Source organism: Callorhinus ursinus, unplaced genomic scaffold (assembly GCF_003265705.2).
Source record: "Callorhinus ursinus isolate GAN/ISIS: 27379988/994484 unplaced genomic scaffold, GSC_fseal_2.0 scaffold80, whole genome shotgun sequence".
In the NCBI taxonomy this organism is placed as follows: domain Eukaryota; kingdom Metazoa; phylum Chordata; class Mammalia; order Carnivora; family Otariidae; genus Callorhinus; species Callorhinus ursinus.
This window is the reverse complement of record NW_027397142.1, coordinates 3,349,978-3,365,877: the sequence shown is the minus strand read 5'-3', so window position 1 is coordinate 3,365,877 and position 15,900 is coordinate 3,349,978. Positions and strand designations below refer to the sequence as shown.

Below are 15,900 nucleotides of genomic sequence, written 5' to 3'. Positions count from 1 at the left end.
TTACTACCAATCAAATTTACATGGATTGTTACTTCTGAGAGAGAAAAAAAAAAAAATACATGTACAAAATTTTAAAAATTCAAATGGCACCCAAGGCTCTAAAGTGAAAAACTCCCTCCCACCCCTAACTCCTGTTTCCCCTCCAGAAGCAGCCACAGTTCCTGACTCTGCTCTGTGCTTACAGACTCGTGGTTGATTCACATAAATACAAGCAGGTGTTTGCCATCCTGCCCCACGTGTTCTTCTATGGAGGTGTGAGCCTCGAAGTTGCTGTTCTGCCGTCTGGGTGTGGTGCATGCTGAGGCCGATTTCCCTCCACTTCACAGGGTATTTTTTAATATTTTAAAGCATAGAGAAGAAATTGTTACCCTGTTATTTATGAATTTGTTAAAAAATTTTTTTCTCTTTAGAGCTCCACTGAGGAGTTTTTAAAGTATGCAGAGAATTCCTTACAGAGCTAGAGGTCTTACCGGTGAGGTGGTTGCATGGACAGCTGTACCGAGTGCTCGTGTTTGACCTGCTTCAGTTTTAAGCCCCAGTATTTCATCACTAAATCCAGAGTCTCTGTTACCTTGCAAATTATATGACCTTTATGTTTTGGAGTCTATTTAAGTGGAAGGTAATAATTTAAGATCTTATTTGAGATTTCCTTATAGCTGTGGCTTACGTTAAGATTAAATTTCTAGAGTTTTATTTAAATGGCAAGTGTGCTTTTAGTAGGGTTAAGTTGTATTTCTTGAGTTTTAGTAAAATCTATTTGTTATAGTTCTCTCTTTTTTTTTTTTAATATTTATTCGACAGAGAGAGCGAGAGCAGGAACACAAGCAGGGGGAGTGGAAGACGGAGAAGCAGGCTTCCTGCTGAGCAGGGAGCCTGATGCGGGGCTTGATCCCAGGACCCTGGGATCATGACCTGAGCTGAAGGCAGATGCTTAACGACTGAGCCACCCAGGCGCCCCTGTTCTGGTTCTCTTGACCATCAGAAGATGGTTTCCAATTTTTGCTATTTGAGCATATTGGAGAAAAAAATTCATTGTAGAACATTTGTTTTATTCAGCACTGTGCAGGATAGTAAAGTAACCCGCCAGCTGGTACTCTGGCATCTCCTGACTCCCTGTCCTGCCCGCTCCCAGCCCTCAGCTTGTACAGAGCTCTCCGCTTACTCCTGTCATTGTGAAGCAGAATGAAGTAGAACAGAAACAGTCTGGCTAGTTGGGTTTTTCTCTAGCTCAGAACACTTTTGCTCCATCTGAAGAGCCCCAAGTCCTTTTTGAGGAAGGCTAATTTACCAGCTGTACTGATGATTTCTCAATTGAGGAAACATTTACCAGTTAAACAAACCTACTGTTGGTGTCTTTTCTCTCTCCTGTTGACAGAGCATGCCAGTGCACAGGGCACGGTAACCACAAATGAGCAGGTGCCAGTGGCTTTGGTGGGGTTATCTGCTGTCCATGTTGGGTGCTTTCACTTGGGGGGTGGTCTTTATGTTGCCTCTCACTGGGCCACTTTTGTTGTTAGAAAGGAGCTCGGGTCAGGCTGAGGGGCTGCCGGGTCCGCTGACGTTCCCCGGAGCATCCCCGGGTTAGAAGTCTGTGGAGCGTTGTGGAGGGAGAAGGGGTCCAGGTGGGGCACTGTGCACCACAGCACATTGCATGGTGGCACCCAAACTCAAGCTCAGGCCCCCGGGAGTAAGTAGGACACCTTGGTTTTCCTTTTTTTTTTTTGGCAGTGCTGTCACTGTGGTCTATAAAACACATCAGCCTTGTGAGTTGATACGTTTGTCTGCTCTAAGTCATTAGCTTATTCCATTTTACTTATTTTCAAGTTTTTGTGGTCTCAGAATGGAATTCACTTACCTTATTGAAGTTGGTGATGCTTTCATAAATATAAAAGAAAAATGCCTTATTATTTTTGAAGTTGTTTGGTGCCTTCTGTTTTGTTCAACATTAAAGAAATGTAGGAGATGCTTGTATTCTCTCCATGAAGGGAACAGGAGTACATTTCAGTAACGATTGCTAATGACTTTGCCTAATTTTTGTTTTCTAGATCTTACAGTCCCTTTCTGCACCTACAAAAAACTTAGAGCAGCAGGTGAATCACAGCCAGCAGGGCCACGCAAATGCCAACGCAGTGCTGTTCGGCCAGGTGAAGGTGGCTCCCGAGCCACATGTGCCACAGCAGCCGCCACAGCCCCCGCCGCCGCCGCCGCCGCCACCACCGCCGCCCCCGGTGCTGCACCTTCCTGCCCAGCAGCTCCTGCAGCTCCAGCCGCAGCCACAGATCTCCCAGCAGCCTTATCCCCAGCCTCCGCCGCACACCTTTCCCCCACAGCCGTTGCCCTTCCCCCAGCAGCCGCTGCACCGGCCCCAGCAGCCCCTGCAGCCCCTGCAGCAGCAGCATGCCCTGCAGCAGCTGCACCAGCTCCAGCAGCACCAGCTCCAGCAGCACCAGCTGGCCCAGCTCCAGCAGCAGCAGCTCCAGCGCCTGCACCAGCAGCAGCACGTGCAGAGCCAGGCGCCGCAGGCCCCGCAGCCCCAGGCACAGCCCCCGCACCAGTCCCTGCACCAGCCTCCACAGCCCCCGCACCAGCTGCCGCAGCCCCCGCACCAGCAGCCCCCACACCAACAACCCCAGCACCAGCTCTTTGGACATGACCCAGCAGTGGAAAGTGAGTCCTGTGGGGTTTGTCTGTGTTTCCCCCAAATGCTGAGAGAGGAGGGCTGAGGGCAGGCTGAAGATTCATCTCAGAGCCTTGCACCCAGCGAAGGACCGGGTTCTAACAATAGAGCAGGTGTAGGGTCTGCCGCTGGGGACGGCGTCCCCCTCGAAGTGGACACAGAGTAGTCGGCACCAGGCGTTGAGTCGTCGGTTTTGTTTTCTAATCGTGAATACAGGCATCTGGCTAGTGTATTCCTCGCAGTATTTCCAGTGTGGTACTCCGGCTCTGGCTGGACGTGTCCTGGTTGGGAGTGATTCACTTCGTAAATTCAGATTGAGCTCAGCAAAATGAATGCTTTATTAGTTTTTGTGTACACATGCTCATATTCATGGGGTTTTACTTTTCTTGTATAATTCTCTGCCAGTTCCAGAAGAAGGCTTCTTACTGGGCTGTGTGTTTGCAATTGCCGATTATCCAGAGCAGATGTCTGATAAGCAGCTGCTAGCCACCTGGAAAAGGGTAAGTTGTACTTGAGGAAGAAAAACTTTGTCCTGAATGCTCCTCCAAGTGTGGACTAGACTTGCCCTCCCTGATGTACGCATATTTATGTTGGGAATGTGTATTACGGGCACTTTTATTCACGTTCTCTGTGACCTCGGGCAAACCACTCTTCTGGGCTTTGGTATTTAGCTGTAAGGGGAAAATGTTGGACTGTGTCATTCTTCAGATTCTTTCAGCTCTTAAATTCTACGGGGCATGAATTATTTGTGTGTGTGTGTGGGGGGCTGTGAGAGTAAGATGCGGGTTTTGGTGCCCTGGGCCAGGGACCGTCAGCTTCGGTTCCGTAGTCTCTGTCTCCAAAGGCAAGTGCTGGGGGGTCGTAGCCTCTCCGGCTGCGAGGGGAGCTCACAGTTGCTCGTGTACTGATGGGACTGTAGTCCCTGCGCTCATTATTCTGTATGGTGGCCTTTAAAGAAAAGGAGAAGTAAATACTTTTCCCTTCGGTGCCACAAATCAGAAGTGATTGAAATTTAAAAGAAAAAAAAAGTTTAGTAAGTGTGCTTCAAGGACACCTTGAATGGGCTTTCCTCTGGGCATTCCTGTTGTATCAGCCCTGCTGTGTGCCAGGCGTGCTGTGAGATGCAGGGAATATAAGGACACCTTGAATGGGCTTTCCTCTGGGCATTCCTGTTGTATCAGCCCTGCTGTGTGCCAGGCGTGCTGTGAGGTGCAGGGAATATTGATGCGTGTACAAGATTGAGAAAACTGTGTGTCGCTTGGAGAAATAGCTGTCTGTGCAGGGGATGGGGAGGCAGGGCAGCAGGGGCAGGGCGACCCGTGACACAGAACACCCCCTGTGGGTGGGAGGTCTGTGCCTTGGAATGGTCTGTGGGAACAGGTCGTTCCTGAACTCGGTCTTAAAGCACAAGTAGGAGTTGGGTGTTGGGAGGGTGTCCCAGATAGAGCAGCACAGGTAGACAGGTGGTGCACTTAGGGATGGGGCAGTGGGAAGGCACATCCTCCGGGCTGGGCCATCCCTTATGGACGCTGACATTTTTTCCCTGTAGCTAGTAAAGCACACAGAGAAAGGAGAGATGCACATGTAAATCATGAAATGTTGAATTAAGAGAGAAGAGGGAAGCGATGCCAGTAACCTGAACTGGGACAGTGGTCAGAGGGAGGACGGGGAGAGGCCCGTTTGAGAATTACAACTGCAGAAAATTCTTTAAAAATCACGGAAGTGTTAGGAGGTCATGTGTAGAAACTGTCCTAAAAAGCAGTAGAGTAACTCGCAGATAGAAAAGGTAGAGAAAGTTTGCTTTTGTTTTGTTAGGTTAAAGCATTAGTCCCGGAGGGCCGGCGTTAAGTAACAGGAGTGGGAGAGCAGGGGTGAGGAGGGCGCCGCGGTCAGCGGGTCAGCGCGCAGCGGCCTCACGACCAGGGCCCGGGGCGCCCCGCGTCAGGCGCAGCTCGGGCAGCCGGAGGCAGTCGGGCGGCGTCTTCAGCGTTCTGAGGGAAAGTGACCGCGGCCTAGGATGGCATGTGTGGTCCGTCCGTCCGTCCCGGGCTCCGGGGAGGACGGCCTCCTCACACCTCCGCAGTCAGCTGTCCCTCCCGCGGTGCCCAGAGCGGCGCTGACGCGGAGATGGGAAAGGGCTTGTCGGGCTGAGGGTGGAGGGACGTGCCGCACAGATGGGACGGTGAGCGGAGCGGGGAGCTGGCCTCCGCGGGGGCAGGAAGAGCGCTGCTCGAGGGGTGGGGGTGTCGCTGCCGCCAGGCTGCCCGGTGGGCTTTATCAGTGAGGGACACGCTGTGCCATCTGCTGCGGGGGGACAGGTGCCCCCCACAGCGTAGTGACTCGCAGCAGCAGCGACGCCTGGCACCCCGGCGTCTCCTCATGGGTGGGACAGCCGGCTGCAGGGTCGCTGGGCTCGGGCTCTCCACTGCGGTGCGGTCGGCGGCACGACAGGGGCCACTGGCGCCCTGCGTGGCTGTCGGCTGGAGGCCTCCGGGCCTGGCTGCACGGGCCCTTCCGTAGGGCTGGGGTGGCCCTGGCATCCCCCAGGGCGCGTGAGCTGAGGCAGAGCAGGGAGGAAGCCTCCGCATGTCTCCCGACTGCGTCTTAGAAGCCACACGTGGTCGCGCCGTATCCTGTGGAGCCAGCCCGTACCCAAGCGAGGGGATCAGGCTCACGTCCAAAGGGAGGCACATCCGGGGATGTGTGGGCAGAGTTTTAACCACCGTGGTGTTCTTTGAAGGGCTTGGGAGTGACCTAGGGAAAGGTACGCAGAAAAGGAAGAGAAAGGCAGGAGGGCGGGAGTCCGGCTCTGGACCAGCCTGGGGAGGGCACATGCGGTGGTAGACGCGGTGGGAGCCCTGGCGGCAGCCCCAGAGGCCGAGCTTCGGTGGATTAAATTACACACGAATGGTGATGTAGCCAACTGAGGAAGGCTGGGGGCAGGGGTGTCCCGTGTCGTAGGAGGCGAGTAGATGCAGGCCAGGTGGGGTACGTTAGTCATCACCAGAAGACACAGCAAGAGCGCGGAGTTTGGCTGCTTCAGGGGAGTGAGAACCACTGGCGTGGGAAATGGTGTTTTCATCATGCCTTACTAAACTACGTGTGCGAGCTGCTAGGATAACGAAATTTAAAAAGTAAATGAAGTGGAATTGTTTTGTGGGGCACATCTTTTTTTAACAGCCAGTGGAAGTCTGGTGCACAGTTGTTTGGACTGTGGCGCACGCGGGCCTGCCGCGTGTCACGCCCGCAGTCCAACACAGAGCAGCTGCTCACCCCCAACTCCGTCCGCTGTTAACAGTTTTTGGTATTCACTAACGTCACTCTTCTTTTTCTTTTTTCCCTTTAGAGAAATGGTTCTTAACCAGGGTGGCTCTGCCCCCCAGGGGCTAGGAATCTGGCCTTGTCCGAAGACCGTTTTCGTTGTCACACCTGGGGGGGTGGTATTGTTGGCATCCCAGGGTGCAGGTCCGGGTGTGATCCGTGTCCCACAAAGCCCGGGATTGCTCTCCACGGTGCGGCATGAGCTGCGCTAAAACAGCCGCAGCGCCAGGTGGAGAAAACCCTGTTTCAGAAAGAGGACGTTCTGTTTCCCTGTCTTTCCTTCTGGAAATTCAGATTCAGTGACTGCTGGAGTTCATTTCCGTTTTATGGTGCTGGGTGGAAAATCCCATAAATACAGCAGATACATACCGTACATCGTTTGGTGAAATAATGATGGATGTTTTTGATAGCAGTCTAGTTTGAAATTATAATTCTACTCTGTTTTCCTGAGTACCTGGAGTTGATTACGACTTTGGGTCTTGTGTGTGTCTAGATAATCCAGACGCACGGCGGTGCTGTGGACCCTACGTTCTCCAGCCGATGCACACATCTCCTGTGTGAGAGTCAGGTCAGCAGTATGTACGCACAGGTGAGTGGGGTCGCCTCAGCTGTGACTGCAGTGAGGTCTGTCCCTTTCATGGACCATCCAAGGCCCCTAGAGACTAGTGTGTTTGGAGAGGATTTTTTGTACCTCTGAAAGTAGGGAAGTACCTTCTTCGTACTTTTCATCAGTCTTCGGTGGGATAGATACGTTTGTGGAATCCTGGCCTCTCTGTCTTTGAGCACGGAGAAAGTGCAGGCGATCCCAGGTCACGTTAAGGAAAGGAAAGTCCTTTTACTTGGTCAGAGCAGCGTGACTGGGTGGGTGGGGCCGGAAGCAGGAGTTCCCGCTACTGTGGGGCTGTGTGTGCGGGGCCGGATGGAGAGGCTGCCGCGCCGTGCGGGGCCGGATGGAGAGGCTGCCGCGCCGTGCGGGGCCGCGCGCTCTCGTGGTGTCGTCGCATCCGTCCGCTGGAGTCCCTCCTCTGCTAACGTTCCTGGGAGACAGACCACTGACGATAGCCATGTGATCGCTGACCTCCCAGAAGCTCCTCTTCAATGCTGGAGCCATGTACTGGATCCCCCAACTGAAAACATAGAGATGCTTGTGACGGGTTTTTTTTTTTCTCCTCTGTGGTTAATTTTTGATGGGCAATTTTTCTTTTTCAGAACTTGTTCTCTTTGGGGCCCTCTGTGATCTTAAGGGAAATTTTAATTTTGATCATAAACTTTACTCATTCCATGGTCAAAGTTATTTTTAAGGTTGTTATAAAATTTGTTGCTTTTGTCCTCTGCTGCAGGCTGTTGGTGTGTAGGTAGTCCCATTCTTAGTTGTGTGAAAATCAGCCTGCTTCTGTTGTCATTTGTCACTTTGGTAAATCGAGTGCTCGGTGTCATGCAGTCCCTACAGGGCTTCTGACGAAGGTGTCACTGTAGTTACACAACCTGACCGTTTTGTATTTAATCCTGCAGCTACACACACCCCAGCCCAGCAAACCTGTATTCTTATGTTTGGCAGGCAATCAGGGAAAGGAAGAGGTGCGTCACCGCGCACTGGCTGAACATGGTCCTGAAGAAGAAGAAACTAGTGCCACCCCACCGTGCCCTTCACTTCCCGGTGGCGTTCCCCCCAGGAGGAAAGCCCTGCTCTCAGCACGTAAGGGACATGCCTTTGCTTCGTGATCCTGCACCGCCTTCCCGTCTCCTGCGCGGGCCTCTGAGTCCCTGTCCCTGTATGCTCCCTCTGGCCTAGCTCGAAAGGGCCCGGTGGTGCCAGTCCCTCATGTCCCTCATTTCCTGGGTCCCTTAAAACCGTCACGGTTCCCTGCGTGGAGCACAACTTAACCGAGGCTCTCAGATCTCTGACACTACTTAAAATCCTAAAGTAAACTAGGCATCTTGCACTGGGGGTGGCCACTGCTGGTGGGACTCTGTCCATAGTTGTAGATTCTCGCGCTCAGATAACCTCCAAATTGGGATCAGTGAAGAGAATGAAGAACTGGCCGATTAATATTTACATGCGTAGTAAGAGAGCTTTGTTAAAATGATCTGAACAGTGTCCTGTTAACACAAGAAAGGTTTTCCCATATTTGGCGTCATGGTCGTTGCTCCCCGTCTGATGGCGACGCACGTAACCTGTCGACCATGAACAAGAGGCTGGTTTTGACATTCGTAGGAGGGGCGTTACCGCCTCTGTGCAGGAACGCAGGTAAAGAGTGAAAATACGCGTGTGTAAAACAGCAAGGCACGGAGAAGCAAGTGTTCATGGGTTAAATGCTGCTGCGTCTTGGCCTTATTTGCTCTCTTTGTGCTTAGATTATTTCTGTGACTGGATTTGTCGACAGTGACAGAGACGACCTGAAGCTAATGGCTTACCTGGCGGGCGCCAAGTACACGGGCTACCTGTGCCGCAGCAACACGGTGCTCATCTGCAAAGAGTAAGCGTGGCTCCGTGGCCCCAGGTGGCCTCCAGGTCACACAGCGAACCGTGGGGGCTGGGTCCGCAGTCTGCCTCGTTCTCGGTGGGAATTTGAGAACCTGAGTCTGTTAAAAGAATGGCAGTGCTGTGTTGATAGGAGCAGAAGTACCTGTAAAACATGGGAATGAAATTAGATGAATTAATGAGATTAGAAATTAATTAAGTGAGGTACTGGGAATAAGATAAACTTACTAAACTAGTGGACGACCTGGTGACCCAGCATGAGCGGGACGTGTCCTGGAATTACCAGCCAGGGGTTATTGTCAAGTCTGCCGAGATATCCGTGCTATTTCTGTGGTACCGTACTGAAAATAAGTGTTATTTTCAACAGCGCAGACAAGCCTAACATTTAGTAAAATGTGTTTTTTCCTCAAAAAAAAGACCAACTGGTTTAAAGTATGAAAAAGCCAAGGAGTGGAGGATCCCCTGTGTGAACGCGCAGTGGCTTGGTGACATTCTCCTGGGGAACTTCGAGGCGCTGAGGCAGATCCACTATGGCCGCTACACGGCGTTCAATCTGCAGGAGCCATTTGCCCCAACTCAGCACTTGGTTTTCAGTCTTCTGGGTGAGTGGAGTTTCACGTGCTGCCCAGCTTATCAGCGTGAGGATTACCTGTGCTCCCTCCACCTTTATTTACCCGAGGCACAGCCGTGGCGTTAGCTTTCCCGTCGTTTTTAATTCCTGTCATTTCCTGTCTCCTTCCCACACTCCCTTCCTTCTGCCCACCCTGCGCAGGAGGTCTTGTCGGTTCCGTGGTCTTGTTCGCTGTCTTAACAGACGCTCACAGGTGGAAGGAGCACTCCAAGCGTTGGCGTCTTGTCTCTCCAGCCGATTACTGCTTCTCTAAAACGCCCCCACCCCGTGACCCATGCCCGGCTTTCTCTGCTTCAGTTGTAGGCGAGCACCTTGTCTCTTGCCCTTTGCCCTTGTCGGGCCTGGCTGCACAGACCCCTGCCCCCGGGGTCCATTGCAACACTCAGCTGTGCTGTGTGTGCTCGAGGACATCCACTCCTGAAAACGGCCATTCAGACTCTGCTTTAGTGTGCTCGCTTCTCAGAAGGCTCATTAAGTTTGATTTCCAGACGGTTTTAATCACGGGAAAGCTCTTCAATTTAAGCCATAATCTCCGTCCTGGGAACAAATGTGCCCGTCTGCCTTCCATTCTGAGAAGAAAGGGTTATAACGACTCGTCCTTCCTTGAAGCATTCAGTCTGGCCGGCGTGTGGGGGATGCGCTGCGGTCCTTCGCATGGGCCTCCTGTCGCCACGGGCGGTGCCGGTTCCCAGACGTGGCCGGCAGCTGCCACAGCAGACTGCACTGCTGTTAGTCCTAGAGCTCCTCACCCAGGGAAGGCTCGGTACATGAACCCCTGTGCACAGGCCCGGCAGCTGCTCGCTGCCCTCCCCTGCCCTTGTCCTGGAAGGGTTTTTTAGCACAAGTATAGTTCTTTGATGTATTCTCGGTAAATGTCCACAAAGCCACCTGCGTGTCTAAGGTTACCAGCCCCAGAAAAGGGTTTCCCAAGCAGACTTTTCCACTTAAGCAGTGTATTGTTGTAAAAATAACTTTTTTCTCTCTCTAGATGCTTGGAGAGTCCCGCTGAAAGTGTCGGCGGAGTTGCTGATGGTACGTCCGTGGCCGAGTCACCTAGGCCGTCACTGTCCTGTAAACTTGCAGTAGGCATAGATCTGTATCTGTCCGTTACGAACCCTTCAAATAATTTGTCCACATGGCAAGTGGAGGTTGGATCTTCTCACCTGTTATAGATGTCCAGCACGGCCTGGGTCCTTTCCCCCCTTCATCGGCGGTATCGTCAGTCGTCGGCACTTCTACGCAGAGGGGCCCCGTTGGCTTCCGAGAGCTGTGTGGCTGCTGCGCGGGGTGGGGGTGGGGGGGCCCGGGAGCGGCCCCAGCAGCTCCAGCTCGCCCTGGGCTGCGGAGGGCACGGGGAGGGGGTGCAGGTTGGAGTGCTGGCGACGGTCGGTTAGGAAACAAGGCTGGGCTGCCCCCTGGGCGGGGCCATGGGTCAGGTATGACAGCAGGACACGAATCGCGTTTCGGGTGTGTTTCCAGGACACATCTCAGTGAAGTCACACTGTAGAACTTGCCTCCTGGTCACTGTCCCCGCTGACGTGCCCGCTGCTGTGAGGACAGCCGCGGTTTCCGTGGTGGTGGCAGTTAAAGGTTGGGGGTGACATGCGTGTTACCATATATACCCTCCTGGGGGTTTTCACTGCTGGACTTCACGTGCACGGACGCTCAGTACGTCCCTGGGAGGCTGCGGAGGTGAGGGAGGCTCTTGGTCCCCTAAACAGCTAAATGAGGAGCGTGTTCTTGTCAGGGTTACAAGGAACAGCTCAGCCTGTGTTCTGATTCGTGAGGATCCGCCATGCTGTTTCCAGATCTAACCTGGAAGCCGAGGATGATTGTCCAGAGTCTGTTTCCTACATGCTGATGATAACGTGGTCACATGGGGTTTTTTCCCTTTACTTAAAGTAGTAATTATGATTTTAAGAAAACACGACCAGCTCTGACACATCAACAAAAGCAGATATTCTCCTAATTCACGTGGATGAAAGCAGTGTTACCGGGGCCTTCAGGATGAAGCTGGGAACGTGGTCCTCAGGGAGGAGCCCTCCCAGGTCCCTGGGGCCCAGACGGCTCTATTACCCTCGTTTGCATCCCGCCGCGTGTTTCCTGTTGCTGCTGCTGTGTGCTGCTGGGGACGCTTGAAAGTGCTTGCCAGCTGCGAGGGCTGAGGGCCGTGTCCTTGTCCGGGTGCAGTGAGAGGAGGCTGGCTGGCCCCGGCTCTGGCGGGGCAGGCAGGTCTCGGGCATTTGCCGTGCACACGGGGATTTCTGGGGGTATTGTCTGCATACAGCAGCAGTATTTAGAAAATGGAAAGGGGAGGCTTTGGATGGTGAAAGAGACAGTGTGTCTTTGGAAGCAGCTTTGGAAAAGCTGCCCCGCTCCCAGCAGAGCTGCTCATCTGTCCAGTGAGATCTGTGAACCGTCCTAGCCAGAATTCCTACTTGAGGAATTGGCAGTTTTTAGGGGATGTAACTGCAGTGAGAACATTTTCGAAGTTCCAAATTGGGACACAAGACAACACATTTGAAGTGAAAACTGCTGGGCGGTGTTGAGGGTGGAGGACTGCATGGGCAGCAGGGGGGACGGGGACGCCCTGAGGACCAGGAGGGTTTGGGGGACCTGGAAGGCAGGCTGAGAGTTCACACAGAGGTTCTCTGGAAAGCCTTCCCGCTCCTGGGTGGTGACCTCCTTGTCACTGTCCTGGGCAAATGCTAGTTTCGATGCGGAGGAGAGCATGAACGTTGTAGGAGATGGTTTGGTTACTTGACACATAAATTTCTTAGAAGCTCTTGTATTACTTGTGAGATTGATTAAAGTGAGTGATATTTTTAATTACAGGGTGTGAGACTACCTCCCAAACTGAAACAGAATGAAGTGACCAACATCCAGCCTTCTTCCAAAAGAGCCAGGTATGAAGGATCCCCTACGTCTGCTGTGGTTGGTTATCGTTTACAGGTCTGTTTTAGAAAGTGGTCACAAGTGGAGAAATTTCTGAACATTTTCATAGTAAATAGGATTTGCTTATTGCTTCACAGCTTTGTTGTGCTCTGTCTCATTACTGGACATAAAGGTGGATAGACAAGTATTTTTTTTTATTTAAAAAAAAGTTGAATCTTTTTTGTTTCTGGGTTTTTTGTTTTGTTTTTGTAAGCAGAACCTTATCAGAACCTCAGTAAAGCGTAGCTGCTGTGGCGGACCAGGTGGGAGGCCTGGTGGGGCTGGCCTCGGCGCACCAGCGTGCGCACGACTATGCCCTCCGGGTGCACCCCATGGCCCAGGTGGGCAGGGGCCGAGAGCCCTTTGGAAGGACTTGTGTGGTGGCACTGGTCTCACCTGCTAAGACCTGGTTGGCCAGTGTGGGTCAGTAATGAAGTCCAGGCTGGATGTGGTGAACCACAGTTGATTTGCTTGGGCTGCCCTCTACGGTCAGTCCCCGGTTTCCCCTCGTCTCTGCCCTGCTCTGCATCCTATGCGTTGCACCCCCACATCACAGTCTGAGCTATGGAAGTATTCACTAACATCCTAATTATGTGATTATATATATATAAAGTTTTTAATACGGCGAGAGCATGAGCAGTGGGGGTGGGGGGCAGAGGGAGAGAGAGAATCTCAAGCAGACTCCGTGCCCGGTGCAGAGCTTGATGCAGGGCTTGGTCTCACGGCCCTGAGATCAACACCTGAGCTGAAATCAAGAATTGGATGCTTAACTGACTGAGCCACTCAGGTGCCCCTGTGATTACACAGTTATAAACCTTAAAAAATTATTTTATCTAGACGGTTTCAAATGTAAGCTAAAAATGGAATTTGAACATTTTAAGGATATGTAAAATACTGATTTAATTTAAAAGGTTTGCTTAAGTTCGATATCTTGTTTTGAGCCTCTTGTGTAAGACAGGGCAGGGGGTGCAGAGGGCCTGTGAGAGGCAGCTGCCGGGATACCCCCTCAGTGACTGACGTGGACCCAGAACAGGCCTGTTAGGAACGGTTATCCTGGCAGAACCAGCGAGACGGGGAGTCCACCCCAAGTGTCTGCCACCTTTTTTTTTTTAAGCTTCCATTTTTATTTATTTTTATTATGTTATGTTAATCACCATACATTACATCATTAGTTTTTGATGCAGTGTTCCATGATTCATTGTTTGTGCATAACGCCCAGTGCTCCACGCAGAATGTGCCCTCTTTAATACCCATCACCAGGCTAACCCATCCCCCCACCCTCCTCCCCTCTAGAACCCTCAGTTTGTTTTTCAGAGTCCATCGTCTCTCATGGTTCGTCTCCCCCTCCGATTTACTCCTCTTCATTCTTCTCCTCCTGCTATCTTCTTCTTCTTTTTTTCCCCCCTTAACATATATTGCATTATTTGTTTCAGAAGTACAGATCCGTGATTCAACAGTCTTGCCCAATTCACAGCGCTCACCGTAGCACATACCCTCCCCAATGCCTATCACCCAGCCACACCATCCCTCCCACCCCCCACCACTCCAGCAACCCTCAGTTTGTTTCCTGAGATTAAGAATTCCTCATATCAGTGAGGTCATAGGATCCATGTCTTTCTCTGATTGACTTATTTCACTCAGCATAACACCCTCCAGTTCCATCCACGTCGTTGCAAATGGCAAGATCTCATTCTTTTGCCACCTTTTCAAAGCCGTTGAAAACATTTGTAATTTGGAGGGGGAGAGGATCAGTGGGTTGCTTTCCTTGGAGGCGCCATGCACAGGCTTTGGGTGAGACCGTGTAAGAGGAAGGGAAGGACAGGCGCCTCGCGTTCTCCTTGATGGAAAAATCCCCACACACTGAACGCTCCCGACAGTTGTTAAAACAATCCTTTGTTTGCTAAAGAACATTTGTATTTTAAGTAAACAAAGTCACCTTTGTGTTTTGTGTGTTTATTTTATAGAATTGAAGATATACCACCTCCCACTAAAAAGTTAACACCAGAATTGACCCCTTTTGTGCTTTTCACTGGGTTTGAACCTGTCCAAGTTCAACAGTATATTAAGGTAAAATTGTATTCTACTTTCTATAAGGATATTTAGCCCTGTGCCTTTCTGTATATATTTGCTTTAGGGTAGCAGTTAATTAACATTTAATCAGGAATATCCTAATAACCTTCACAGCATATACTTACAAAGGAGCTGTAGTAGTTTTTATGGCAACAAGCATTCGTTAAATTGTTAATGATTTTACACCTTGTTCTGTGCTTTTTATATTTAGTTTTATACTTAGACACCTGCTTTCTTAGCAGGAGTCTGGCGATTAGACCACGACCCATTCTTATAGCCACGTGAACATGAGCAAGCCTGGTCGAAGGCCATCGTCCTAGAAAGCCCCAGCTTAGGGGGTGCGCCAGCCACTCTGCATCCCCCATTGAAGCCACAGGCCGCCTGGGGGGGGTGCAGGGGGCGTTGGGCATGTGTGTACTTGGACAGGGCGTGGGATACGAGCTCAGATACATGTTCTGGAATAACAGCTTCCTGTTGTCGGGCGGCGGGGGTGGGGTGCGATGGAAAGTTCGCCTGTATCATGTTGGATTCCTCCATGGTGCTTTTCATTGTTTTTAAGGAAGAGAAATCGTAACAAATGCTGTTCTAAGATTAGTACAATTTTTTTACGTTCACAATTGAGTGTAGTCACTGAGGTCTTTTTCCTGTGTTTGCGTCTTCTTAGTCGCGTCCCTGCGGGGACTCCCTGACGGCAGAGACTGGGTCGCTGTGTTTCACTAACCCCCGTTTCAGCTGCAGGTCTGAGATGTGCCGCCTGGTTCTCAGGGACTTGATGTGGAGGGCTGTGGCATCTGTGGACGTGATGACAGTCGTGCGCACCGGGCCACCGTCAGTGCCACGCTCATCTCTGCTCTGTGCTCCTCCCTTCAGAAGCTCTACATCCTTGGCGGTGAGGTCGCCGAGTCTGCGCAGAAGTGCACACACCTCATCGCCAGCAAAGTGACGCGCACAGTGAAGTTCCTGACGGCCATCTCTGTGGTGAGGCACATCGTGACCCCGGAGTGGCTGGAGGAGTGTTTCAAATGTCAGAAGTTCATTGGTATGTGCTGGCATCTCTGCCTTAGTGTTTCGTACTGAAAACACACCTTTTTTTCCCTTGAGTTTGTCCATTTTCATCCCAACAAACATCTAGTTTGCTATTTCACTCCTGACAACTCACCATTAAATTTATAAATTTCTTCCATGTCCCAGCGAGTCAGTGGATAGTTTTGCACTGTAGTATGAAAGAGAAAGGTTTCCGTCATTTGGGCAATGTTAGGGGAAAATAAGCTCTCTACCACGGCTTTGTTTGCCGATATTTTGTTTGGACACTGGCTGTTTCCAGTAGAAATGTGATTCTCCCGTGCAGTGGTGTCCATGATGGTCCTGGCCCGGGTTTGATGGCAGGTTCCATCGGAGGGATGGGTGTCTGCCTCCCTCTGCCCACCTCCCGTCGTTCGGAGCCCCGAGAGTGGATTCCTTCTGGGCAGTGGGGAGAGGCTTTCTCTTAGCGTACCCTACTACACATAGAGTGAATGTAAATTCCAAACAATTTCTCCACAAAGCTATATGGCCAAAATTGATTGGAGCCTTTGTTGCTGTAAGGAGCAGTGGTGTTGTCTTCCCTGTGTGGGCCTTCCCAGCCCATCGTGGTCCCTGCACATGCATCCTTAGCTCTCACCTGGCCACTGGTCTGGGTGGAACAGGAGAAAGGAGCTTGGCCCTCTAACAAGCGTCACCACAGTCTGTTTGGTTTCTTGTTTTTGGTTTTTAAGCCCCCACCCGCAGTGGTGCTAAGACTTAACT

General features: G+C 51.5%; 1 protein-coding gene across 3 annotated transcripts in view; it reads left to right on the top strand.

Moving 5' to 3' along the window:
• Positions 1 to 15,900, top strand: part of PAXIP1 (PAX interacting protein 1) — a 53,209-nt gene that overhangs the window by 26,921 nt on the left and 10,388 nt on the right. For 2 of the 3 annotated variants that reach the window (XM_073887533.1, XM_073887532.1), the window contains 10 exons: positions 2,046 to 2,667; positions 3,083 to 3,177; positions 6,492 to 6,587; positions 7,557 to 7,694; positions 8,354 to 8,475; positions 8,898 to 9,082; positions 10,100 to 10,143; positions 11,947 to 12,017; positions 14,010 to 14,112; positions 14,986 to 15,154. In XM_073887533.1, coding sequence (XP_073743634.1) covers positions 2,046 to 2,667; positions 3,083 to 3,177; positions 6,492 to 6,587; positions 7,557 to 7,694; positions 8,354 to 8,475; positions 8,898 to 9,082; positions 10,100 to 10,143; positions 11,947 to 12,017; positions 14,010 to 14,112; positions 14,986 to 15,154 — 1,645 coding nt within the window. Of the gene's footprint in view, positions 1 to 2,045; positions 2,668 to 3,082; positions 3,178 to 6,491; positions 6,588 to 7,556; positions 7,695 to 8,353; positions 8,476 to 8,897; positions 9,083 to 10,099; positions 10,144 to 11,946; positions 12,018 to 14,009; positions 14,113 to 14,847; positions 15,155 to 15,900 lie in introns of those variants that run through there. The other variant, XM_025862170.2, reaches the window with a different exon arrangement.